The following is a 25,990-nucleotide window of genomic DNA, read 5'->3' as shown; positions in this document are numbered from 1 at the left end:
AGAGGGTTAAAGATTTTTCTCCATGGGTCTGCCTCTATAAAAGTATCCTATTTCCTTTTCTGAGCCAGGCACAAAGACAAAGAGATCTTTGCCATCAGAGCTTATTTTATTGGTGTAGCAGGATGGTAATGGGGGACGGGGAGGTAGCTCCATTCTACTGCCTCTGCTTGCTCTGATCCCATCTCTCCCCACCCCTGCTAGACCATAGGAGTCCATATTCCATAGCTAAGACTGGGCCGGAGGCCAGATTGCTGCCAGGGGAACTGGCAAACCTACGGCCCCCTTGCCCATCATCTCTGGCACTTGGTGGTTCTTAGTCACATTCTTTTCAGCCTAAAAGTGGGGAGAGCCAGCACCTTGGGGAAAGGTTACTACAAAAAAACTGGGTAGCTCCTAGCAGGGCCCAGACAGGGGCTCTGCCTTCTGCTCTCTGGAGGCTGCCGAACTGGCTGTGGGAGCCAGCTGTGGGTCAGTGGGTGTGCTGTGGTGGGTAGGGGCAGTGGTAAAAGCCACGTCCTCAGAAGTCCCCAAAATTCACAGTGTAGGTCTCGGCTGTGGTAAAGGGGAAGGCTGTGCCTGTGGCCAATTCTTCTTCCTCTGGCTCCAACTCTGGTTCTAACTCTGTGGCCAGTTCAGTTACAACCTCTGTGTAGGTCTCAGTCTCTGTCTCTATCTCCCAGGTAGGGGCAGTGGGAGGTTGGAGACTCCAGGGCTCCAAGGTAGTGCTCTGGGACGTGGGATAGGCAGGTGACAAGCTGGTGGTGGGGATGGGGGTAGGACTGGCTGTGGCGTTAAGACGGCGGAGGCGCATCTGCTCGCGCATCTGCTCACGCATCTTGATGCGGTGCATCATGCGACGGCGCTGCATGAAGCGCTCTCGGGGGGTCATGGGTCGAGAAGGATCGATGTGGGGAATGGGCCTGTTCCCATTCATCGCTAAGATCTCCCTGATGCGCTTCCAATTGGAACGAGCCAGAATAAAGTTGCACTGGGTGGCGCCAATGTCATAGTCCACATTGCAGGTCTTGGCACTGGGAGTGTAGCCTTCTGCTCGAGCCGTCACACGGTATTCACCCGGGTTCAGGATGCGCCAGTAATCACCTCCAGCGGCTCCAGAACGGAACACAAGAATGGATCAGGCAATTGTCGCTGCTTTCTACCTTCCCATGGTAGGGCCCCAGAACCCCGACCCCTTCCTGGCTACAGTATCAGAGAAACAGTGACCCTACTGGACTAGGTTTGTAGCAGGGTTACTCCCATCCCTATTTGGATAATATTACAAGAAGAAAGTTTTTCAAATTAGGACAATGCAGAAGTAGTCACTTTTCCCCTTACCGGTGAGAACCTCAGAAATGGATAAGAAGTATACCTCCCTGAGGAAAATAGTCAGAAGTGGGATTGCCACAGAGGGCAGAGGCGAAATGGGTATCACATGCTGCACATACCTGTTTTGACACCATGGTTAATGCCACTCACAGAGATGGTGGCATTGGCAATGGGGATGCCTTGCTCGTCTGTCACAACCCCTTTAATGCCTCGGTGCACCTGGCAGGAAGAGGCAGTTTTAGGCTTGGCCCTGAAACTGCTGTGACTTTACAAGGGCCCACCCTTCCTTAAGCTTAAGCCTCATGGCCCTGTGTGTGGCCTGTATGACCCAGTTTTCCAGAGCCCTGGACCCTTCCCCCAGAGCTTTCTCCCAAGATTTCTTCCCCAGAAGTGTTCCCTTCCACTGTCTACTCCATGCACTCTCTTCTCCCTCGGAGGCTTTTTCAGTGGCCCACCTGCTCCATGAAGGTGAGCAGTGCTTCCTTGTTGTTCTCCCATTCTCGGGGCAGTTCACTTTGATGAGGGAACTTGTCACATCCCAAATAGATAGCGAGCTCCAGACAATTGGTGTGCAAGTAACTAAAATCATTCATACCTGGGGGGAGACAGAGACAGTAGTAATTTCCCAGAGGCCCTGCCTTAGGTCTCAGCTCAGTGCTTGGGACCCCCTGCCTGCCCAGTACTGATGCTGCTTGTGCACACAGACTCACAGTCATGTGCTTAGGAACTGAAGAGATCAGGCTGACGTGGCCAATGACCCAAGATAAGAAGCACGTGTTGGCTACCAGGATCTCTGCAGCTCTAAAGAACTGATCTTTTATCAGCCTTTTATCAGCCTTGGAGTGGAGGAGAGGAGACACTTTGTATTAGAAAGTCTAGGTACTTTGATGTGAATGAGAATACTCCTGGAAGATTATCTAGCCTAGAATGGCTTTGGGAGAGGAGATCCCCTTGCAGTAACAAAGGATTGTCCAGGGTGGAGAGGTAGCCTTCTAACTCACCCCCAGAGATAGGGAAAAGGCCTAGAATGGATTCCCTAATGTGGCCATGGAATTTGCCTGCCCTATGCCAATTTAAAGCCATGTCTTTGGGACAGTGACAGAGCTCTAAAGAAAATATAGGGGTAACATACCCCCCAGCACCTCTTGGCTCTTTGTCACTGAAATTCACTCAAAGGTTTAATGGGGTATCCATCAAGTGCTGGGGGTATCTAAGCCCCAGGATACCTATCTAGCTGTAGGAAGTTGAGCTTGGAGTGGTGGATGTAGGCCACAGGATAGAGTTTCTTTCTCAGCCATGCCTTGCTCCCTCCTTCCCCTACCACCTTCCTCACTTACTTCCTGCTCTTGGATTCCACTTGGCGCCATTGACAATGCCCATGCCATTTGTGTAGTCCTGTGCTTGGCATCCCCCACGGTAGGTTTCAGTCATGGTGAGGTGGGCTGAGGAATAGGCAATGGCAAGCCATCGGAAGATGGCATGGTCTGGTGTCTCCTGAATCTCATCTGTTTCATCCTCTTCCTCTCCACGGGCAGCTGCCATTGCTGCTGCCCTGAGCTGTTCCTGGCTGGGGGCCCGAGTCATATCATAGGGATAGGACACCAGCCGTTCACCCCCATTCAGGTTTGCACCCAAGACAAAAGGATTTTTCTCCATCCAGGCAATGATGGCACGGACTTCTACGGCTATCTGTAGGGTACAAGGGGCAAGTGAAAGCAGGGCTGGAGAGTAGGGAGATGGTTCACAGGAGATCCTGCTACTAGCCATCATAGTTGTGCAGCAGAAACAAGCACAGGCCACACCCCTTTTGATGTTTAACTTGTCCCCTCTGGTTCCCACAAAACTAAAGGAGACAGTCTCTCAGTATCCCCACTGACACTGAGACTGGAAACTTTGTACCATGGAATCAAGGCTATTATTCCATCCCCTCCCCCTTTAGATGGAGATTGGGGCAGGAATTGCCTGATGTCACATCCCTGGCTCTGCTCTGCAGAAGGTCTTCAGAGCCACCCTGTGTTGCTCACCGTGGCATCAGCATTAAGGTAGCGGTCTGGGATAGGTAAGTTGTTGTTGGGTACCCGGTGGGGGACCCACTTCCTCTCCTCAGCACCCCACAGCACTGTGTTGATATCCGGGAAGTTCTCAGAGATATCAAAGCCCTCCTCAGTCCATAGTCCCAGTGCCCAGTTCCCAAATTCAGAGCCCTGAAAGGAACCAGCCTTGGTCAGTGATTACAATCCTTGCATGTTTTCCCTCTAACCCTGATCTTTATTCTTGCAACAGATTCTCTCTCTCTCTCCCTCTCCCTCTCCTCTCTCTCTCTCTCTCTCTCTCTCTCTCTCTCTCTCTCTCTCTCATTCTCTCATTCTCTCTCTCTCTCATTTTCTCTCTCTCTCTCTCTCTCTCTCTTACACACACACACACACACACACACACACACACACACACACACACACACACACACACACACACACACACACACACACACACACACACACACACACACACACACACACACACACACACACACACACACACCCCTACCACCTCCCTAAGTGTTTGAACTCTCCAGCCCCACCCACCATCTGGGCAGCAATCTCATAGCCATCAGGGTTGAGAGACGGCACCAGGTGGATCCTAGTATCATGCACAAGGCTTCGTATCCGGGGGTTTCCATCTCGGTATTCCCGGCACATGTACTGCATTAAAAATAGCAGTAACTCTCGCCCCAGGACCTCGTTGCCATGGATACCTGCTGTATAGCGAAACTCAGGCTCCCCTGTAGTAGACATGAAAGAGGGGAGGTGGTCAGCAAAAGCACCAGCCTACCCACGGGGCTTGAAAGGCAGTATGGTATAGCAAAACAACAAATGGAAAAAATGTGAAATTAAGAGTCTGAAAACCTGGGTTTGAATCCTGGACTGTGCCACTCACTTGTGTGATCTTGAGCAAGTCATGGCCTCTCTGAGCCTGTCTCTTCATCTGTAAAAATGGGAGCGATAATTTCTAGCCTGCCTTCCTAATAACCTCATGATGAGGATCAAATGAAAAGTATGAGAGAATGCTTTGGAAACCATCCAGAATTTTATAAATGTAGGGCATTGTTTTCATAGGCAGTGTGATTTAAGGGAAAATACCCTGGAGAGAAGGAGAGGGTTTGGGAACAACGTTTCATGTGTTATCAGAGGGGCTCACTGCATCATCTGTTTTAACTTAACTTTGATTCTGTTACAAGAGATGGTTTCCACTATTAGGGTGGAACTGGAATAAGAAAAAAATGAGTGTTGATAAAATAAAAAACACTTCGTGTCAGAGGTCCCCAGTTATTCTACTTGCTAGCTGTATGACTGTAGGCAAGTCACTTCATCTAAGCCTCAGTTCCTCCATACAAAATCAGTATAATAACCATACTGCTTACCTCACAGGATTATTGTGAAGAAAGCTTTGTAAACCAAAAAATCATGCATGTGTGTACACACACATGTACATATATACATGTGTACACATACGTATGTGAATAAATATGCAGGGTCTCCCTAAAGTCTTAGTGCAATGTGGGGACTCCTGTCTAGGCAGAGAAAGACAGAGAGACATAAAGACAGAGAGAGGGAGAGAGAGAGAACATACAAATATATAAGGATATGTGAAGCAGCATGGCATAATAGATAGATATTTAACCTTAAGCTGAGAAGACCTGAATTCATATCCTCCTTCTGATACATACTGGATGAATCACTTCACCTCCCAACACTCCCAGCTTGTGGGGGAAGGGAGAGCTTCCTAAGGCAAAAGGTTGATGGCAGAAGCTGATGGGCATTCACAGAGGAAGTTAACACAGTATTTCTGTAAACCAGTGAAATCACAGATCTGGTTTAAAAAGTGTGTGTGTTTAATAGAAGATCTGGATAGAGGGACAGATGGCAGTCTTCTCAAACAGGGCTCTGGTCCCATATCAGAACGGGTATATACAAGAGAGGTAATGAGTTCCCTATCAGTGGTATGGAGCTGCATAGTTCACTCTTAGTCAGGTATACTTGAGCTCAGAAGTTTCATAGATTCTTTCTCATTCTAAGACTCTGATTTTAGGATAAGCATGTGAATTGCATTTACTGCTTATAGATGATATATCTCTCCTCAGGTCTGGTAGGACCAACTCAAGCCAGTAGGCATCTGTCCCTTTCCAAGCTTGGCCTGCAGGGGCCAGTGTGGGCTCATGGTTTGAGCTAAGCGCATGGATACTAAGGCTCTGGTCACCACCAAGCCCTGTGCTCACCCAGCTCATGTTCCCCAGGGTTGTCCGAGATCTCCATGGCATAGATCTTCAGGCCCTTGGAGCTCTTGCCTAGGCTGTAGGTGCGCGTGATGGTGGGGCATTCCTCATTCACCACCTTCATTAACTGAGCAAAGAAGAGAAAACAGGAGTCACATCGTGGTCCCCTTCTACCATATACCCAGCACTTAGCCCTGTCCCTCCCTTCCCAGCAGAGAAGGCAGCATACAAAGGATACCCCCACCCCCACCTCCCTAAGCTATCAAGAAAGGTGGATAATGATCAGGAACTGCCACTAAAATGTGCCCATTCAGATGAGTGTGCTGGCCTGGGGTCCCTATTACCCAGGGCTTAGTAGGCACAACAGGCATAGTGATATCAATGTTAAAGGTCCCTTAAAATAGTTCCTTGTACCCTGGACTGAAACAGAATTTCCTAGTGATCCCCAAGCGAGGGGAATGTGTATATGCCCACAATGCCAGCCTGGGGAATCCTTGGGACATCAGTGCCCAGTACTCAGGGAAAGAGGGAGGCATCTCTCCCTGGCTCCCATCAAAGCATGTCCTTTTTCTGACACAGAGCCTAGTCCTGGCAGGGAAATATCAGCACTTCCCCCTGACCACATGGTCCTGTGCAGCTGGTGATCAGGGCCTCTCAGAGCCCCCTGAACCAGAGAAGGGCTGGAGAGAGGACATCATGTCAGGGATTAGGATTCGTCTGGGGACCAAGGAGCTATGGAGATTGCAGGAACAATGCTTAGATGGAAACAGCCAGAAAGTGAGAAGGTAAAACATCATCCCTACCTGCCTCATGTCCTTGTAGCTGTGATGGCGGAAATCCAGGTTGTCGGTAGTTGTGACCTCATTATGTGTGTAGTAGCTGTGGATGGCTGCAGGGGGAGAAAGGTCTTGGACCATTTCCAGTACCCCTCTATTCCCTCCACCTCTCAGTCTAAATCCCACCTCTGACACTAGCTGTGTGACTGCTGCCATATCATTTAACCCCACTGATCCAGCTTCCTCCTCTGTATCTGAATCATCACCATGTATCAACAGGATTGGTGCAAAGCCCAAATGAGAATGTATATGTACCACGTATATGCAAGCTAACTCTTACGTTATGGTTAGTAGTATAGAGTTGGGAGGAATTTCAGAGATCTTCTAAATGATTCCTTCTGAAAGCCTCAATACCTATTCCCTAACAGGGACCTCTTGGCCCAAAGGGAAATGTAGTTCTGCTGCCCTGAGGCCATGCTCACCAGTCAGGGGACAGCCCAGCACCTCCAGCCTCATACAGAGGCTTCCATTCCAGGTAAGTGGGTAGATGCGGATGAAACGGGCCACAACAGGCTCTGGGAATTCACTCAGCACTGGCGTGTCCTTGTCCACATTCCCATGAAAGGTCTGGGGAGAGGTCTGACTCTTAGTAATGCTTCTCAATAGCCAGCCCTGGTTCCCCCACTGCCTATGTGACCATCACCACCACATGACAGCACATCTATGGGGAGGGAGAGATGGGGTCTGGCGAGATGGGGACCCCAAGGACTTGGTTTTGAGAAGGTCCTAAAAGTGGCACAGGGAGGAGGGAGAGGAAAGATCTCAGAACACAGAGACACCCACCATCTCCTCATAGCCATTGGTGTACATCACCCAGTTCTGGCTGTCATTGCTGAAACCCACGAAGAAGGTGGTGACAAAATCATCGCTGTGTAGACAGGAGGCAAAATTCCAGTTAGAAGCTGTTCTCCCTCTCTGGGTTTCCAAAAGACTTGATTTCCTCTAAGCCAGCCTGCACCTTCCTTTTGAACTCTCTGGTTCCTGACACAGAATAAAGTGCTATGGCTAACAAGTTCCATTGAGAGAGGTGATTCCTTTTTAAGCTTGACCAGGCTTCTCTGGTGGCTTAGGCCAAGCCCTAGAGCTCAGCAACTGGCAAATGGTGTAGTGGGAAGAGGGCTTGGTGAAGTCAGAGGACCTGAGTTCTAATCCTGTGTCTTCCACTTACTTTCTGTCTGACTTTAGGCAAGTCATTTAATTTCTCAAGGTCTCAGTTTCTTCATTTGCATAATGAAGAGGTGGGATGAGATGATCTCTAAGACTCTTTTCTAGCTATAAGTCTATAAACTCTTTGGGGTCTAATTAATCTACCAACCTCTTCTTGGCTGGCTTACCTTCTACCTACCCAATGCTCTCCATTCTATTCTATGGCAGAAGAAGAAATAATTACCACCTCTTCCCTATGGCTACATCTTACAGAAGACAGTCCAGTCTTAAAGAAGACAGTCAATCTCAGGGCTAGAGTCAGTGAACAGATGGAAAAACTGAGACTAGGGCTAAAAATCTACCAGTTTGCCTTATTTCTTACAGTGGTAAGAAAAATGAAATTTGAAACAGGAGCCTTAAAGATTCCCCATTAGCAGCCCAGATCCATAGGGAAGTCTTACTCCCCTTTGCCCTTGACTGACTTTCTGGACACGTACTGGATGGTAGAATCACGGCCCTGGGTGATGACACCGGTGAACTTGGTGTTCCTTCTTGTGTCTACCTCCAGCCACTGAACTTGGGTGTCATCATCCGCACACCAGGCTCCATCGTAGTAGTCATCCTCATTGGAGCCTGCCTGCCCAGTGAGCCAGGGGCATGGCCTCAGCATGGGGGAACAAACCCAAAGACCCACACACCCAAGCCAGGATGGGGATAAGGACCAGGGAGTGGAGGGAGATAGGCTCATGCAGTGAAGGGAATGGATCGAAAGAGTGGAAGATATAATGAAGATCATCCAGGTGAGGAGATTGGGGGGGGGGGGGGGGGGGCGGTGTGACAGAACTGACAGTAGTAGGAGTCTAAGGACCCCAGGGAAAAGGAGGGAGTCTGAGCTCAAGGACTACACCTGTATATTCAGCCTCCCACGCTGGGCACCAAGGCCATGTCTTAGCATGGAGGAAGACCGGATCTGGTTGTCTTCAATTCGGTGTGACTCCATCCCAATTGGTGGGCACTCTAAAAAGGAACATGGCCCTGTCAGCCTGCAACCTCCCCCCCTCCACCTAATCCCAGCCTTTCCTTTGTCCTCCTCCTGGGATGGAACCTCCCCAGGACTTCTGTTCCACAGAATAGCAAAGCCTTTGGGTCAGCACCCCCCATTCCCCCAAGCTTGGGTAAACAGACTCTTGCCCACTATGTAGCAGAGGTCCCTCTCCACCTTCCCATTTTCCAGGCTAGCTCCTGGTCACTCACTCTCTTTTTCCACTGGACTCCATTCCTCTTCTGTTTCCCAGGGTTTCTTGGGCTTCCCTGTGGAGCAGTGAGGGACATCCAGAAAATAAGGGCCAGAAGGAAAGAACTTGATCTCTGTTCATACCCTCATCCCACCCCCTTACACATTTAACACACACACACACACACACACACACACACACACACACATATATATATACACACACATACACATACACATACAAACACACTCATATATACACACACACACACCTTTCCGGTCTTTGCCCTTCTCCTCAGTCCATGTCTCATCTGGTTCTTCTTCCTTGTGGCTACCACCCTCTTTCTTAGGTTTTTCTGCAGAAGAGAGGATGGATGGGAGGGAGACAGCCACGTCAGTCATTGTAACTCAATGGGCCAGGGAAGGGAATGGATAATAGGGTTTGAGGAAAGGGGATACAGACATGAGGGATTATATTTTCTTACTCAGTCGCTCTTTTTCCTCATCTGTCTCCAACTCGCTGTCTGGCTTGCGGGGCCTGGGTGGCCGTAAATAATAATCCACTGGAAAGAAGAACCAGCTGTGTGCAGGGGAACAACTCCTGTTTCCCAGACTTCCACAACTTCCTTCCCTCCTTGCCCTTAAAACTTTCCTCCTTTCTTAATTCTAGTCACAAAATATTTACTGAGTACCTATTAGGAGCCCAGCACTGTGGGAGGTAACACAAAGGACAGTGACACTGGCCTGATCCTTAGGACAGACTTAAGCGTGTGAATACATAGAACAAGACAACCCACTGGCCTATAAGCTCCCTGATATTTTAATGGCTCATTGATGAGGCTCTGTAACAGAATGAGTGAGGCCAAAGGAAAGGAAAAAGTCAGAGAGAAGGCTTGAGTGTAAACTGTGGATCTGCGGGTGGGGAAGGAAGAAAGTGAAGAAGGCAATGGAAAAGTGAGGGGAGGAAGGGATGGAAAGGAAGAGAAAAAGTGTCATTTTTGGATAGGCTAAATTTAAGGAGACTGAGACATCTGAGTACAAACATCTTGGAGGCAATAAAAGGTGTCAGACTGGAGTCCAGGTGAGAGATCAGAGCTGGAGGTACAGACCAAAGTCATCAGAATAGTTAACTGTAAAAGTTAGAGAGAAAGAAAAGAGAAAGAGAAAAAGAGAGTTTCACATTATCATGGGACATATCATGTGGTAGGATTGACTCCCAGGATTCCACTCTCCCTGCCATTACCAGTTTCTCTGTGTCCGTTTGTAAGGTTCAACCCAGGATATCTCTAGCCCTTACACCTGCCCCCCAGACACCTGTGAGGCATAAATCCCTATTTCCCAGAGGGCAAATGAGTGTTGTAGGTGGGATAAGGGGAACAGACAGAGCTGGGACTAAGAAATGGGGAGGACAGGATCAACATGGGAACATGGATACTCACTGTCATCATACTCTGGAATCACATAGCCATCTCCATAGTCAGGGATTTGTAGGGGTGGTTGGGGCTTAAGGCTGTCTATGGAGCGGAAGTCAGAAGAAAAGGGTAGTTTAGTTTCAAATGCCCTTGCCCATCTCCTCTGAGGCTTTGTCTGCTTAATGTTCCTGTGATTTCTTCCGTTCCTTCAAACTTCCTCACTTTTGCCCTGTTCCATCCCTGGTCCTGCCTCTCCCTCCATCTCATCTATACTTTTCACCACTCTGCAAACTCCCAATCCTTATCTCCTTCCTCCTACTTCTAGTACCCATACCCCAAGCTCCAAATGAAGAAGCAGGTTCCCTACCTGGCCTCTCCTCTGGAGGTTCTGGTTTCAGCTCCTCCTCAGGGATCTCTGGACGAGGTCTCTCAAACTTCTTCCTGCTTGGAGGGGGCCTGGGCTTCTTTTGCCGTCGTACATACTCAACTGTGAAAGGAATAGAATCTGGGGTAATGGTATCCCTGCCAGGGGATAGGAAGCTGAGTGGAAGGAACAGACTCTGGCAAAGAGAAAGGAAGCTATAGATGGAATGCAAGGGCCTGGGATGAGGAGTGGGGGGTATGGGGGGGGGGGTGGCCTTTCTCACAACTTATTACACCAGGAAGATGAGGTGATTCCATGGCCAAATAGATGTTCCCAGTCCCACAAGGGCTATTCATTGTCAAAGGCAAAAATCCTACTTACAGTCCTCATAGTCCTCCCTCTCGATCTGATCATTATAATCCAGCGTAGGTGGCTCTGTCTCCTCTTCTGGAGAGAAAACACTGGGTCACAGCCCTGCCTGGGGGACTCTGGTTACAGCATCATCACAGGCCTTCTCCAGTGATCCCAAGTGGCAAGGAGGTCAAGAGGTTAGGCCTGGAGTGGGGGCTTTAGTTGAGCACACAAGTTAGGATTCTAGGGCTTGGGGGTATCATTAGCTGGTCTTGCAAAGACTCACCTGGCTGGAATTCCCTCCTTTCCAAATCTGTATGTACTCCCTCTTGATCCTCCCAGGGTGGAAGGATGGCCCCACCTGCAACAAGAACCCAGAGATACAAGAGGACACAATCCTATCTTGCTCTCTTGCCAGAGGCATGGGCCCCTTGCCCTTCTCCCTAGCCAAGAAGGTCCCAGCCAACAGTTATACTACTTCTCCTGAAACCTAAGCATTGAGATCTCCCTGCTTAATCTCAGAATCACAGAATTTTAGAAAGGTATCATTTAGTCCAACAACTATTCTCAAAAGGAATCCTGACTATAACATGGGACAAATGATCTCATTCAGTCTCTACTTGAGTTTATTCCACTTTCAGAGAGGCCTACTGGCTGCTCAGGGAGCTATGCAGGGTACCACCCACTGCCAGATGGGAAGGTGCTACTCTTCATCCCTGTAGACTCTTTCTCTGATTGGCTGGTTCCTTCCAGAAACTCCATTTTAAGAAGGATGCCCAGGCATCCTCTCCAGGCTGCATTTCTGACTCTCCTCCATAAGACTTTCTCTGCCATTTCCCCCATCCATACTGGATGCCTTCCTCATCTCACCCACCCTTTTCAGTTACTTTCTATATTTTGATTTCCCTCATTAGAATGTAAGCTCCTTATTCCTGCTTGTATTCCAAGGGTGTAGCACAGTACCTGGCACATGATGTTGTTTACTCATTTTCAGTCACGTCTGACACTTTGAGATCCCAATTTCTACCCCATTTGGATGAATCCAATGAGGTAAACAGATTATAATCTCCTTGAGAGCAGATAGAATTTCATTTTCATCTCTGTATCCCTAACCGCTAGCACATTTCTTGGTACAGAGTGGACTCAATAAACACTTGCTGAACTACACTGGTTGGTGGGGCGAGGGAGGAGGGGGGAAGAGAGAAGGGGCCATTTTTCATGTGTGGTGGTATGGAGCAATAATATTTCCACCCAAGACATCTCTGACTCCCCTTCCCCTTTCTGTGTGCCAGCCTTGTCCACATCTGGGCCCTCACCAGGCCTTCACATTCACCCATGCCCTCAACAATAGATGAGAGAGCTCTGGCTCACAATAAGACTCTTCAACCCCATACAGGCCATTTTGCACCTGGCACTGACCTCTTTCTATTTCTTCACCTGGAAGGATCTCCAGGACCGGAGGTGGGGCTACAGGTCTCTCCAAGTCCTCCAGGGAGAACTGAGTGGGACGACTTTTCCCAGTGGGTGGTTTTTTTGTGGTCTTGGGTCGTTTCTCCTTAGGTTTCTTAGTTGCCTTAGGTCGTTTCTCCTTGGGCTTTTTAGTTGCCTTTGGGGGCTTCTCCTTTCCCTTCTTGGTGGGCTTTGGGGAGTTCTCCAAAGGTCTCTTTGTGGGCTTGGGACCTTTATCTTTCTTCCCTTTCTTTCCTTTGTCTTTGGCTTTTTCAGGAGGCACTATGGAGGAAAGAATACTCCATTATCAACATGAAATAACCAGGAGAAAAGTTCGTTTGGTTCCCTGGTCCCTAAGAACCTGAAACTGCAGAAGAGAGATACAAAGGTTCCCAAAGGGAAGACACCAGAGATCAGGGGTACCACGGGCTCCCTTCTGCTTCTTTATCCCCTCCTAGCACCCTGGCCTAGGACACCACAGCTGCTTCTCCGGGACACCAACTCTGGGAGCGTAAGTCCCATGAAAATTGTTCCTCAAAATTTGGCACTGATAAAAAGGAAAGAAGAGTGCTCCTGGTTCTGCTGCTGTCTGTGATCAAGAGGAAAAGTGAACAAGAACGGGGAGACAGAGAATCCTGGGAGTCAGAAAAGGGGGTAGGAAGCCTCTTGCATTGAAATTAATTGAAATGAAGAAACTAAGCATATTTCATTGTTTATACTGATATTTAATGTTGTTCATAAAATTTTTAAAGCGATTCTACCTGTTCTCATGTTTTTTACCCCCAAGAGCAGACGGAGGTTAAAGGGAGAGGGAGACTGAGCAGGATCCATTCACAGGGACAGGGGTGGAGTTAGTTTATTGGGAGAGGAGTTTCTCAATGCCCTCTTAGCCATGTCGGAGAAGCCTGGAACCTCTCCCCTGTGGGACTGAAGCAAACGGAAGGGTGGGAAAAGGGGCAGAAGGGGAAATGATCCAAGCGGAGGTGGAGAGGGAGGGCTGATGTAATGTTTATCAGCCACAGAGAAGGCAGATATGTCATAGAATGTATTCTGACAGGCACACGAAGCACAGTGTAGTAAAAAGAGCGCCAGATTTAGCATTAGAAGATGTGGGTTCAGATCCCAGTTGTGCTACAAGTTGTTTCACTTTTACCAGCCTCAGTTTCCTCATCTATAAAATTAAAGATTTAGATGAAATTATCTCTAAAGTAGAGTTAGAACTGGATGAGATGTCAGAAGTCAGCTAGTCCAAGGTCTTCATTTTATAGGTGAGGAAAATGAGGCCCAGAAAGGTCACAGGGGCATCTTTCTGGGGCTGAGGAAGCCCTGTGATTGATAGCCATTTGAGATTTCACTGGTCTGTGATATCTGGAAGCAGCATCATGGTATCAAAGAATGGTAGAGCTGAAAAAGCTATCTACTCCAACCCCTCTCACTTTACAGATGAGGAAACTGAGGACTAGAAAGGCAGAATGCCTTTTCTAAAGTTGCACAGCTAGTTAAAGAGTCAGGGCAGGTCTGACTTTCAAGTCCATTGTTCTTTGCACTGCTTCACACTAAGTAGGAGGGGGAGTGGGTAAGGAGTAGTGGTTCAGGCAGGCAGTTTGGTATAAGGAAGGCTTCTCTTACTCCATATAATAATAGCTAGATTTATACAGCACCTGGGCAGTACTAAGTGCTGTACAAATATTATCTCATTTGATCCTCACAACAACCCTGTGAGGTAGGTGCTATTATTTTACAGTTGAGAAAACTAAGGCAAAGAGAGGTTAAGTGACTTGCCCAGGGTCATACAGCTAGTAAGTGTCTGAGGCTGGATTTGAACTTAGGTCTTCCTGACTCCAGGCCCAGTGCTTTATCTGCTGCATCACCATTGCCCATACCTAGGAGCTAATTGGACAGGGATGAGGACAGTGCTGTGTTGAGACAGCTGCCACTAGTCTTTGGGCATTCTGCTGGTAGAGTGAATTCCAACTGGCTGGGATGAGAGAGTCACATGAATTGGATACTGCCAGGCAAATATAAACTGCAAGGAAATGATCATCTTAAGAAGGGATGGGAGGGAGACTGGCTTGGGGAAGGGGGGTGAAGGGCCCAGAGAAGAGAAGCTAACCAGTTAATCTAGAGGGGTAGAAGGAGAAACCAAAGTCTCATGATGGGGAACAGAGAGAGACGGGGGAGGAGAGAGTATTGCTTTGGGGCAGAATTCCCAGAGAATAAGAGTGAGAGAGATCTGTCTTCTAGGGTCCAAAAACGCCTATAGGAAAACACTGACTCAGAAAAAGCTCAGCCACTTATAAGGAAAGGCTGGAAGTGCTGCCGGGAATTTCATCCAGACCAAAAAAAAGAGCTAATACTGGAAGACTAAAGAAAAATAACCAAAAACCCAGACGGTGACCTGGGAAGGGAAAAACAAGGGAAACAGAAATAGCCAAAAGCACTGTGGGGCAGCGACCTGGGTGAGGGATGAAGGGATATGGAGACTGGCCAAAAGATTCAAAAACAAGTCATCCAGGGCTGGAAGGGTACTGTAGGGCTGGGGGTGGTGCTGCAGGGCTGGAGGAGCGACACTGGATAAGGTGAGCAGTAAGTGAAGAACTCCTGCTCTAGCCTCTCCAGGTGGGAGGGAATCCAGGAAAGAGTTAGAGGAGTCTGGAAGGATGGAACATTTTTGGAGGTTGGGAAGGCCTCGAGGGAGTAGCACTATTGAACTCTAGAAACACTGAACTGGAAGTTAGGAGACCTTTGAAATTAGCTATGTAAGCTTGGGACCAGTTAACCTCCCTGCACCTCAACTTTGTTAGATGTAAAATGAGAGGGTCATAGTAAAAGACTCCTTAAGCCCCTCTCCACTCTAAAATACTTGGGATCACTGAAATGAAGTGGAAAGGGTGAAGTTCAGCTATATGGCTAGACCTGTTCTGTCACTGGTCAGGGTTTCTTGTGGACAGCAGGGAGAAGAGAGGGAGAAAACACTGAAAAAAAAGAAAAAGGGGATTTGAGAATAAGGTTTGTGGGGGGAAGAAAGAGTAGATGCTGACCAGTCACATTTATGTGGCATATAAATGTTTACAAAGCACTTTCTTTAATGATAACTCTAGGAAGGGAATGGTGTAAGTATCCTCATTTTATAGACCTTGAAAATGAAGTTCAGAAAGGTCAAATGGTTGATCTTGAGTCACATAGCTGGAACTCAAATCCAGGTCTTCTGACTGGAAAACGAGTTTGCTTTCAATTATACCACAGTACTTCAAACAATCCTAATCCAGGAAAGTAGAACTTGGCTCCAGAATTTCCAGCCCCAGCCAATTCAGAATGATAAAGTAGGACAGAATCGTTTGGAGAAGCACACTGGATCTGTAGTTCAAAATCCAGGCCTGCTCCTCATCACCTGGATGACCTCAAAAAATTTAACAACTTAACTTCCCAGTCTCAGTTTTCCCATCAGTGAAATGAGGAAGTTACCTAGATGATCTCATGATCTCATTCTGGTCCAGGCTCTTTAGTCCAGTCCTCTGCCTATCTAACCCAAAAGGGCCTCAGTCTCCAGAACTGCCTTTCTTTCCTCTTATAAGGATTATTCTCCCAAGCAAAACTATTCGTTTGCTTGTAGAAAGTGAGGTCCAGGTGCTCGATATAGTCTAGGGGGAAGGAAGGACTCTCAGATAGAGGTTTTTTTGTTTAGTTTTTTACAAGATACTGATGCGATCAGATGGGGGGGGGGAGGGCAGCGAGGAGGGTCAGACCACCGCTAAAATGATAGAGGACTGAAGACTGAGGACTGAGGGTGCCTGACTCAGGCACCAGGCAGAGAGCATCCCCCAGAGGTGTGGGTGATCTCTGACTTCAGAAGACAACAGAAGGAGGGGAAGGATGAGTTAGAAGGAAACTCTTCAACGCTCTCTTAGCACAGACTACCTGAGTCCCAAGCCAAGTTCTCCAGGATGTCAAGTCGAAAGATGAGGATCTTCAGGGATGGGAAGGTTGTGTGTGGTGAGGAAGATGTGGTCAATGCATCAGACTAGACCAACGACCATAAGGGAAGTCAACTGGGTTAAGAGTCTGAGGGTACTTTTTCCAAAAGCCTCCTTGATGGAGTCCCCGAAATGAATGGAAAGGAGCTGAGAGCTGCGCCGGCCCGACCTGTTCGGGGACCGTTTCACCTACTATTATTGGGGATGTCCTGTCTCCATACTCAGCATTTAAGATGACCTGGTGTGTAGAGCGACCTCTTCTCCTTCCCTGAGTCCCCTGCTCCCCCACACCTCCCATGCTCCTCCCTCTCTCCCTTCTACTCCCCCCACCCCACCAGGGCACGTGGCTGGTGCCTTGCGGTTCTCCATTCCACATCGCTCCACATCCTTGCAACTCCTCTGGGGCAGGCTGCCATACCATCCTCCCACCTTTCCACGAGGACTCTTACCTTCTTTTCCTTCCACTTCGGTGTCCACAGGCTTCTTACCTCCCGCTTTCCCTTTCTTGGGACTCAGGGTGGTTTCAGGGGGCCCCTGCTCCACTTCCTTCCCCTCTCCCTCTCCCTCCTCCTTCCGCTGGGGGTCCAGCTCCTGAAGGAAGCCTTGCAAAAACTCCTCGATCTCGTCGTCGGTTAGCACGGTTTGGGGTTTCCCGCTAGGGCACAGCATCAGCAGCCCCAGGAGGCAGCCGAGCAGGGGCAAGAATGGGGTCCCTCGAGGGCTAGGGCGGGCCATAGCTACCGACTCCCCTTCTCCCTAAATGCAGCACTACTACTAGAGAGTCCGAAGCTACCACCGGGATGGGAGGAGACGGAATGGAATGGGATGGGACGGGGCGGGGCGGGGCTGGGCGAGAGAATCCGGAGCCCCGAGCTCCGAGTTGGAGGGGCTCGGGCACGAGCGGGGGCGGCCAAGCTCCCTGCTGCCTATTCACTGGGGGGAGTAAGGCGCGGCTCCCCAGCTGGGCAGGTGTGAGGCGCCGGGCCGGCCTGGCGGCAAGCCGCTGTGCGCCGGGCTCGGGTCGGCGGTGCGCTGCGCTCGGCTGCGCTCGGCTGCGCTCTGCTCTGCGTGCCTGAGCTCGGGGCTGCGGGGGCAGCCCGGTCCTAGGAAGGCGCCGAGCAGAGTAGCGGGCCAGGCAGGGCCAGGGTTTCTGGAGCTGGGGAAGGAGGAGGATAGGGGAGAGGGAGGAGGAGCCGAAGCCGCTCCCCGGAGGAGGCTGCAATGGGGGAAACTAGCGTTCGGCCCAAAGAATGTCAGCTGGGGAGAGGGTGGGCGGGCGCGGGCGCGTAATGTGGAGCAGACGCCGGCCCCGCGGCACAGACAGGCGGCTTTGAAGTTCCGTAGACATCACCCGAAGAAAAAGTCTCCAGTAGGAGCCTGCTCTACCCGGAGGGGTTTCCCGGGGCCCCCTGACTGAGCCACGTACACTTACTTCCCTGCCCGGGACCCCTGGGCGGACTCCCCTCCCTCCACCCTCTCTGTAACAGCCAAGTCAACCCTAGCCCTGCCTAAGTTTGGCAGGTTGAGCTCAGCTCTGCCCTCCCTACCCCAACCCAGCTGGAGCGGCCACGTTGGAGCCAGAACCCGGGAAAACTACTGCCCCCCCTCTCGGCCCCGACATCCCTCCGAGTCTCAAACCCCAGTCTGGCCCCAGGGAATCCAGGGGGGAAGCAAAGGGCTCTGGGGGGGGGGGGGGGGGGGGGGAAGGGGATACAGTGGGTGCCAATGCTGGGTTTTAAAGACTTGGGTTCAAATCCCTAGGCTGTTACTTCAACCTGTGTGATCTTGAGCAAATCATTTCCCATCTATGAGCCTCAGTTTCTCCATCTCTTCAAATAAGAGGGTTTGACTAAACTAGATGATCCCCATGCTCCCTGACAACTTTAAATCTATGGTTGTCTGGTCTAAAGAACAGACTGTAGGGAGGAGGATGGTTACTACCGTTTGAGTGACCCAGCTTCTGGGTAACCAGAAGAAAAAGTAAAAGCTCAGAGTGTTCAAAGAAAGGGTTGAGCCAAAGCAGGGATTGCTGCCTAGAGTGAAAGCAAGAACAGTTTAATGGTATTTTTTTATGAGCTGACTTTGTTAGGTGGTTAGAGCAATGAACTTGGAGTTAGAAAGCCACGGATTTAGAGGTGGAAGGGGTTTTAGTAGCTTCTAGTCTAACAGTTATTGTTTCCCCCATTTTACAGATGAGGAAACTGAGGCCAAGGAAGGTGAGGTGACTTGCCTGAGGTCTCACAGGTAGTAAGTAAGCCTGGATTCCAATACAGGAGTGTTGACTATAGGATTTGAATGCAGCAACTTTTCCCCCTGTACTTCTCTATCATGAAAGGAACCTTGTTAGAACATTCTTGAAGCTACTTACATTTTTCTCTACCAAAGCACATCTTTTCTGTAGTATAACAAGCAATAAATGGAGTGTCAAGAAGACCAGATTCAAATCCCACCTCTAAAACTAGTTTTGTGACCACAGCCAACTCTCTCAACTTTTGTAGGCCTCAGTTTCCTCACCTGCGACGTGAGAGCAATATAATTGTAGAACCACGTACGTGAAGGGCTTTGCAAACTTTAAAACACCACATGTGTTAGTTATTACTTTACTGTACCATAGACATGGCAACCCTTAATACTATTGTTTTTGTATTCCACTTTGTTTAGCGCAATGTTCAACACATAGTAGGTGTTTAATAAATGCTTGTTGAGTATTATCATAAATACATTTTTAACATCAGAAAACTTGGCTTTCCATGACTGAGGGGAATTTATGTGGTGATATCAGATGTATTACCAAGGGGGCTCAAAGCTTTCCACAAATAGTAACTGATATAAGAAACAGCTGTCAAATGCAGAGGTCCATAAACGCCTTACCCAGCCAGCCATGGCTTGGGATGCTCTCTGGGGTTTGGCTATCATTATCCTCACACATTGGGGGATAGGAGCCCCCCAAATCCTGAATCCTGAATCCCTTCCTTGTTCAGATCTTGGTATGAGGATTGGCAGCTAGATACAGAGGAGGAAATTCTTTTTCATGGTTGGCTCCCATGGCAATAATGAGGAAATGGATTAGCCCTAGGTGGGGCACCTGAAAATATTTATTGTGACCTAGGTTTAGGGCACTGATGGGAATGAGCACTCTATCTCCCAAATTCATCTCTAAACACAGGTCTAGAACATTCACAAACAGATTAGGTACAGGGATGGAGGGGGGAAGGAAAGTCAGTGAGAAGAGGCAGGAGGGAAATCTTGAGGCAGTGTTGAGTGGGGGCCAGGGATGAGGTGCAAACAAGTGTTCTCTTCATTCTCTCTTCTGAGGCACTGGAAAAAGGATTTGTTAGATTAAAGAATTTGCTGTTTATGATTACTGATGTATGTCTTTCTTTTGGCACTGGTGCCACCATGTACTAATTTTAGAAGGGAGAGTAGCAGATTACCAAGAAGATTCAGGAAACAAACATCCTTAAAGACCTCCAAAGAGGGGGAACCCACACCCTTCTAGACATCCCCTTCCACTTCTGGACAGCTCCAATTGTTAGGGAGGTTTTTGTTTTTTCCTGAAGATGAGCCTCAACTTGCCTCTTTGCAAGTTTCAGTCTTTGCTCCTGGTTCTGCCAAACAGAAACTGTCATCATTCCTCCACATAGTTCTTCAAATGCTGGAACAACAGCTATCATATGCTTCCCAAGTGTTCTCTCATTCAAGCTTAACACACTCAGTTTTTTCCACTAATCTTTTACAATTGTTCTCAGGACAATCACTGGTTTACCAGTATCCTTCTTGAAACAGATGACTGAATCCCTTTTTAATCCTAATCAGTATTAAACAGCTAGTGATTTCATAGGGGTAGCAATTGTTGATAATTATTAACATACTATACTTGTTTATTATAATTATTATAGACTATATAGTAAATTGTTTATTATGTTAATATAATAATATAAGAAATAATTGTCATATAATTATTTTGTATTATGTAATTATTATACTTGTTTAACCAATTAATACATGTACATTCTGGAATAAATGGGATAGGTTCTTTCTTATAAAAGACCCTGAACTCTTATAAAATGCCCCAAGCTATAAATTACAAAATCATAAGTTTACTATAAGTTCACTTGCTTGTCTTGAAGTTCATTTGCTTAGGGAAGCGAACTTCATAGGAAGCTAAGGAGAGGACCTCCATTCTTTCTTCCTGCTGAGTAGAGGACCAAGCCCTCTGTGATGGAGGTGACTCATTGAAAGTCTCCCAGCTATTTCATTGCCCCTCTGCTATTGCTCAACATGAGAAGATGTTTAAGAGCATTTGGCCAATGAGTGACCCTGCTTACTGGCCTGTGGCCTGCCTTTCTGCTGGCCAGTCCACCAATGAAGATGTTTTGACATCTGTTTATCAGCCCAACTCATGGGTCTGCTCATCAGCAGATAGTAATCCTGATTGCTAGGCTCTCCTGAAATGTCAAAATAGGTCTGTCAAAAGTACAAAGGACTCATGATAAAAAATGCTATCCAATCCAGATAAAGAACTGATAGACTCTGAATATAGATTGAAGCATACTTTTTTCACTTTTTTCATATTTTTTCCCTTTTGATCTGTTTCTTCTTTTATAACTGTGACTAATAAGGAAATATGTTTTCCATAATAGCACATATCAAATTGCTTATGATTTTAGGAAGAGGGGAGGGAAGGGAGAGAGGGAGGAAAATTTGGAACTCAAAGGCTTGTAAAAATGAATGCTATAAATTGTCTTGACATATAATTGGGAAAAATTAAAATACTATTTTTAAAAAAATTAGTCTGTCAAGATCTTCTCGTCAGCTCATTTGTCAAACAATGGGATGCTATATTTTGTGTAGACCCTCTTGGAGGATAAAGAGTAAAGTCTATCCATCAATGAGATTAAGTATTTTTGGTTTGCTTGTCTGGTCATATAGCACTATAAAACTAAAACTCTGGAGGAAGGGGGCATCTCATATCTTGAAGAAGATCTGGAGTCATTTTCATTAAAGGGGACCAGGTCCCATTAATAAATGGTTTTTGGTTTAGATCTCTGCTTCAGTGATTTTTTTTTGCAGATTGGATATTTTGGGGCCCACATTCTTAAATCATGCACTGCGCTAGAGAAGCTCTGTCTGACAAGGACAGCATATGGTGATGGGACTATCTTCTCCCTAATCCTAGAGTTTATGTCTGTCTTGAGGCTGCCCAGTATTGTATTCGTTTTTGTTTTGCCTACCATATCACATTGATGACTAATACTGAGCTTGCAGGCCACTAAAATCTTAGATCTTTTTCACAACAGCTGTTGTCTATCCACGATTCCTCCATCTGATACTTGTAAAACTGATTTTCTTTGTGCCCAAGTGCAAGACTTTACATTTAAACCTTTAGAATTTTATCTAATGGATTCAGTCCAATACTCTAGCCTACCAAACTCCTTCTGAATCTTGACTGTCATTTATTACGTTATTTATCCCTTCCCACTTTGTGTCTTCTGAAAATATAATGAGGATGTTTTCAATGCAGTTATCCAAGTCGTTGATAAGAATTGTATACAACGTAGGGCCAAGCGCAGATTTCTGTGCTATTCCACCAGCAACCTCATACAGTGACGTTAAACAATTCCCAATTACTCTGAATCTGACCATCCAACCTGTTCTAAATCTAGCTGTATTCTCACTTAATCCTTCTGTTCCCAACTTCTCCATAAGAACAACACAAGATGCTTTATCAAAAAAAGATTTGACCTGGAAAGACTTACCTGAGCTGATCCAAAGTGAAATGTACTGTGTACAAAGTAACGGCAATATTGTAAGTTGATCAGCTGTGAATGACTTAGCTATTCTCAGCAATGCAATGACTCAAGACAACTCTGAAGGACTTATGATGAAAAATGCCATCCATCCCCAGAGAAAGAACTGATGGTGTCTGAATACAGATTGAAACATTAAAAAATTGATAAATCTGGGTAAGCCTGATCCAACCATTCTGGAGAGCAATTTAGAACTATTCCCAAAGGGCTACAAAAATGTGCATACCCTTTGACTCAGCAATACCACTTCCAGGACTGTATCCCCAAGAGATCATAAAAAAGGGAAAGGGTCCCACATGTACAAAAATATTTATAGCAGCTCTCTTTGTGGTGGCCAAAACCTGGAAATCAAGGAGATACCCATCCATTGGGGAATGGCTGAATAAATTATGGTATATGAATGTAATGGAATACTATTGTGCTATAAGAAATGATGAACAGGAAGGCTTCAGAGAGGCCTGGAAAGACTTATATGATCTGATGCTGAGTGAAAGGAGCAGAACCAGGAGAACTTTGTGTACAGCAACAACCACAGTGTGTGAGGAATTTTTCTGGTAGAATTAGTACTTCATTGCAATGCAAGGACTTAAATAATTCCTAATGATCTCTTAAGGCAGAATGCCTTCCATATCCAGAGAAAGAACTATAGAATTTGATTGCAGAATGAAGCAGATCATTTTCTTTTGTATTTTGTTTTGCTTTGTTTTTTTTTTTATTTTTCCCATTCATTTTAATTCTTCTATGCAACATGACTAAGGTGAAAATGTATTTAATAGCAATGTATGTGTAGAACCTATATAAAAGTGTATGCTATCTCAGGGAGGTAGGGGGGAAGGGGGGAGGGAGAGGAAAAATCTAAGATATATGGAAGCGATTGTAGAACACTCAAAACAAATAAAATATAAAAAATAAAAGAAAAAATAAGATCTGGGTAAGTTATGCCCTTAGCATTCCTACTATCTCTCAATTAGTAATCCTGTCAAAAAGAAGGAAATGAGGTAAGTCTGGGATGACTATTTCTTGTTGAAGCAAAGAGCCATCCAGCATCATGGATCTCATTCTTTAATGTCTCGATGACATCTGTGAGGTCAAATTTGTCTTCTTTCATTAGAACTTCAAATTCCTCATTTGTTACCTAAAATTTGGGCATTGGTGTGAAACAAAGCCCGTGAGTAGTGGCATGTTGGTTCAGGGAGGAGCTTTGCAGGCTCCAGGAAAAGTCATCTGTGTGTATGCATGTATGTAGGGGGTAGATTGAATGAGAAGCACCCATTCTGAAGGGTTAGTATAGGTTATTTGGTGGCTATAAAAGGTGCTTGCAACAGTTGAAAGAGAATCTCTCATAGTTTTTACTATTGGTTCCTTTCCAGGACTTTGTCTCCTATGAACAAGAGGTCTGTTGTTTAGGTGTCTTAACTACTATTCTTCTTTTCTTATGGTTTCTCTCTGTATCATCTAATTTGAGGTGTATGCATAGGCAATTTTCTTCTTCCCTCATAATTATTTCCACTTAATTTCTTTTGATTAATTTTCCATGACACCTAATAAATGCATTCTTACCATTTTGGGGGGATGTACTCCATCTCTGGCCAGGAATCTGTCAGCCCTACAGTTTAAACTGTGGCCCCAAAATACAATTCCCGTATTAAAACACCACCTTCATAGTCACTTGCAAGACTCATTTTTCTTTTCTGAATCCCTTGCCTTCAACAGACAGCAAAGAGGAAAACACAACTTCTACCTCCTTGGTCTTTGCTTTCTTCCCCAGGGCTTCATAATCATTGACAATATTTTGGCAGTCCTTTGTGCCCATGTGAATCATCACCAGAAGTGGATAGTTGTTATCCATTTTGATGTCTTGGCAGGTTCTCTGTTATGCCTTGGAAATATATCCCAAGAAGACAATAGACCTCTCTATCTCCATCTACCCAACAATAGAAAGTTGAAGTATAGATGTCTTAGCACCTCTGAGGAGGCAAACACAACTACTGCTACTGTTTTCCTCCTCTGAGTTTCCATGGCTCTACATCGTTCATTGGAGGACAAACTGTTTCTTCTTCCTCAGAGAACCAGCTCTCTCTTCCTCAAGAAGAGCCTCAAATCTGTTTTAAGCTTGAATTCTACAGCTATCATTTCCCTTCCCTTTCTCCTCCAGGTAATAGTCTTCCAATTTAATGTTCTGACAAGGATCAAACCTCCATCTTCCACATCATATACTCCCACTCCAACGCCCTTTAGAATCTTGCCTCTGTTTCTTTTAGGAACATTTCACTCTGCCCAGCTACTTGGAATGTGGAGAGGCATTCTTTGACTCCCTAGATCAGCCTAGACTTGGAACACAAACAACTGTCCCTTGACTGTGATGGAAAAACAAACATCACACTTTCAATGCAAGTCACTACATCATTTCCCCTACTTTCCACAATGGTAAGACTGGTAACAAGCACTTATCAAATGTTTACTATGAGACAGGCACCGTTCCGAGCCTGGGGATGCAAATACAAGACAAAACAAAGGCAGTCCCTGACACTGAGAAACTTGTATTCTAATGGAAGAAGACAAGATATAAAAGAGAATTGAAAAGAGAAGGGACAGGTAAGGAAAATGTACCCAATCAGGGGCAAGGTGGCAAAGTCCAGAGGAGCAAAAGGTGTGGCCAGCCTGATCTCCTCCTCAAAATGGGAGCCCCAGAAAGAGCTTACCAGTGAGAGAGGAGACTGGCATGGTGAGAGGATGCTCCAGAGCAAAAGGGTGTCTGAGTCATAGTAAATAGCTGGAGGGGAATGAAGGATGGCTGGCCTAGGTCCTTTCCTAAAATGGAGATCTCAGAAGCAGCTCACCAGTGGGAGAAATACTGAGCTTTTCAGATTCCTTTAAAAAAAATACTTGTGGTAGTTTATACCTCAACCTTAAACACCTGGTTAAAATTTTTACACCTGATTATCACCTCTTAACTTGGCAACAAAACTCCCTTTCTTTTCCTTAGTCTGAAAAATTCCATAGGATCATCCCCACCCCACCCCATCCTTGCACCAATCTACCATGTTTCCTCATTTGCCCCCATCCATTAACCCTATCAATTTGCATTACCCTCTTCTTTTATTTTCCAGATTGCCAGTCAGGTTCTATTCCCTAATCCTCCTTGATCCTGTTACATCTTTTTAAATTGTCCTTTATTCTACTCTTCTTTCCACCCAGAAGCAGATTCTAGACAGTACCTAGCCCTGGAGATTCTTCTCCTTCCAATTTTTCTCAATTTCTCAGCTTCATCCTTTGACCCTCATCTGTAATCCCACCTTCCATCTTCCAAATCACCTACATGATTTCCTTCTCCTTATTTGGCTCAAGCCCTTCTCTTCTATCCACTCCTCCCAAAATCATCTCCTAGAAGTAGAAAAAAAATCAGAAGGAGTCAGTGGGCAGTGTCATGCTAGTTTAGGGAGGAACTTTCCAGGCTCCAAAACAAGGTGTGGTGTGTGTGTGTGTGCATGCGCGCACGTGCACACACGTGTGATATTTGTTAACTGTTGAAAGGTGGTTGCAAAAGCTCAAATGGAGTATTGAGGATTAATGAACTAAATACATGTTTAGTGTTTAGGATTAGAAATTCGGAGCTGGAAAGAACCTTGGCAATTCATCTTGCCCTGCCCCCTCATTTTACAGATGAGGAGCTGAGGCCCAAAGACAGGAATGGATGTGCTTAAAGCCACAAAGAATACTGTCAAGCTAAGATTTGAACTCAAGTCCTATGATTTCAAGTCTGGTGTTCTTTCCACTCCTCCCCAAATCCAATACTATATTCCTCATGTATATGGGGT

The 25,990-nt window shown here is 46.6% G+C and overlaps 1 protein-coding gene across 2 annotated transcripts; it reads right to left on the bottom strand.

The window, feature by feature from the left end:
• Window positions 1–85: 85 nt before the first annotated feature.
• Window positions 86–17,579, bottom strand: AEBP1 (AE binding protein 1). Of its 2 annotated transcripts, none has more exons than XM_072633729.1 (21): window positions 16,812–17,579; window positions 12,359–12,670; window positions 11,226–11,300; window positions 10,970–11,035; window positions 10,592–10,711; window positions 10,252–10,326; window positions 9,298–9,375; window positions 9,085–9,168; window positions 8,833–8,889; window positions 8,486–8,595; window positions 8,076–8,215; window positions 7,216–7,300; window positions 6,855–6,999; window positions 6,400–6,485; window positions 5,600–5,723; window positions 3,909–4,105; window positions 3,351–3,530; window positions 2,664–3,015; window positions 1,782–1,921; window positions 1,446–1,545; window positions 86–1,110 (listed from the first exon to the last, which is right to left on the bottom strand). In XM_072633729.1, exons 1-21 carry the CDS (start codon window positions 17,095–17,097, stop codon window positions 518–520), a joined length of 3,405 nt encoding a protein of 1,134 aa, XP_072489830.1. In that variant the 5' UTR covers window positions 17,098–17,579; the 3' UTR covers window positions 86–517. The 2 variants fall into 2 exon arrangements, with proteins under 2 accessions (XP_072489830.1, XP_072489831.1); XM_072633730.1 differs by having other exon boundaries at window positions 10,970–11,032.
• Between the last annotated feature and the right edge of the window lie 8,411 nt (window positions 17,580–25,990).

Source organism: Notamacropus eugenii, chromosome 1 (genome assembly GCF_028372415.1).
Source record: "Notamacropus eugenii isolate mMacEug1 chromosome 1, mMacEug1.pri_v2, whole genome shotgun sequence".
In the NCBI taxonomy this organism is placed as follows: Eukaryota; Metazoa; Chordata; class Mammalia; order Diprotodontia; family Macropodidae; genus Notamacropus; species Notamacropus eugenii.
The sequence above is the reverse complement of the archived record's forward strand: the minus strand, read 5'-3'. Positions and strand labels throughout refer to the sequence as shown.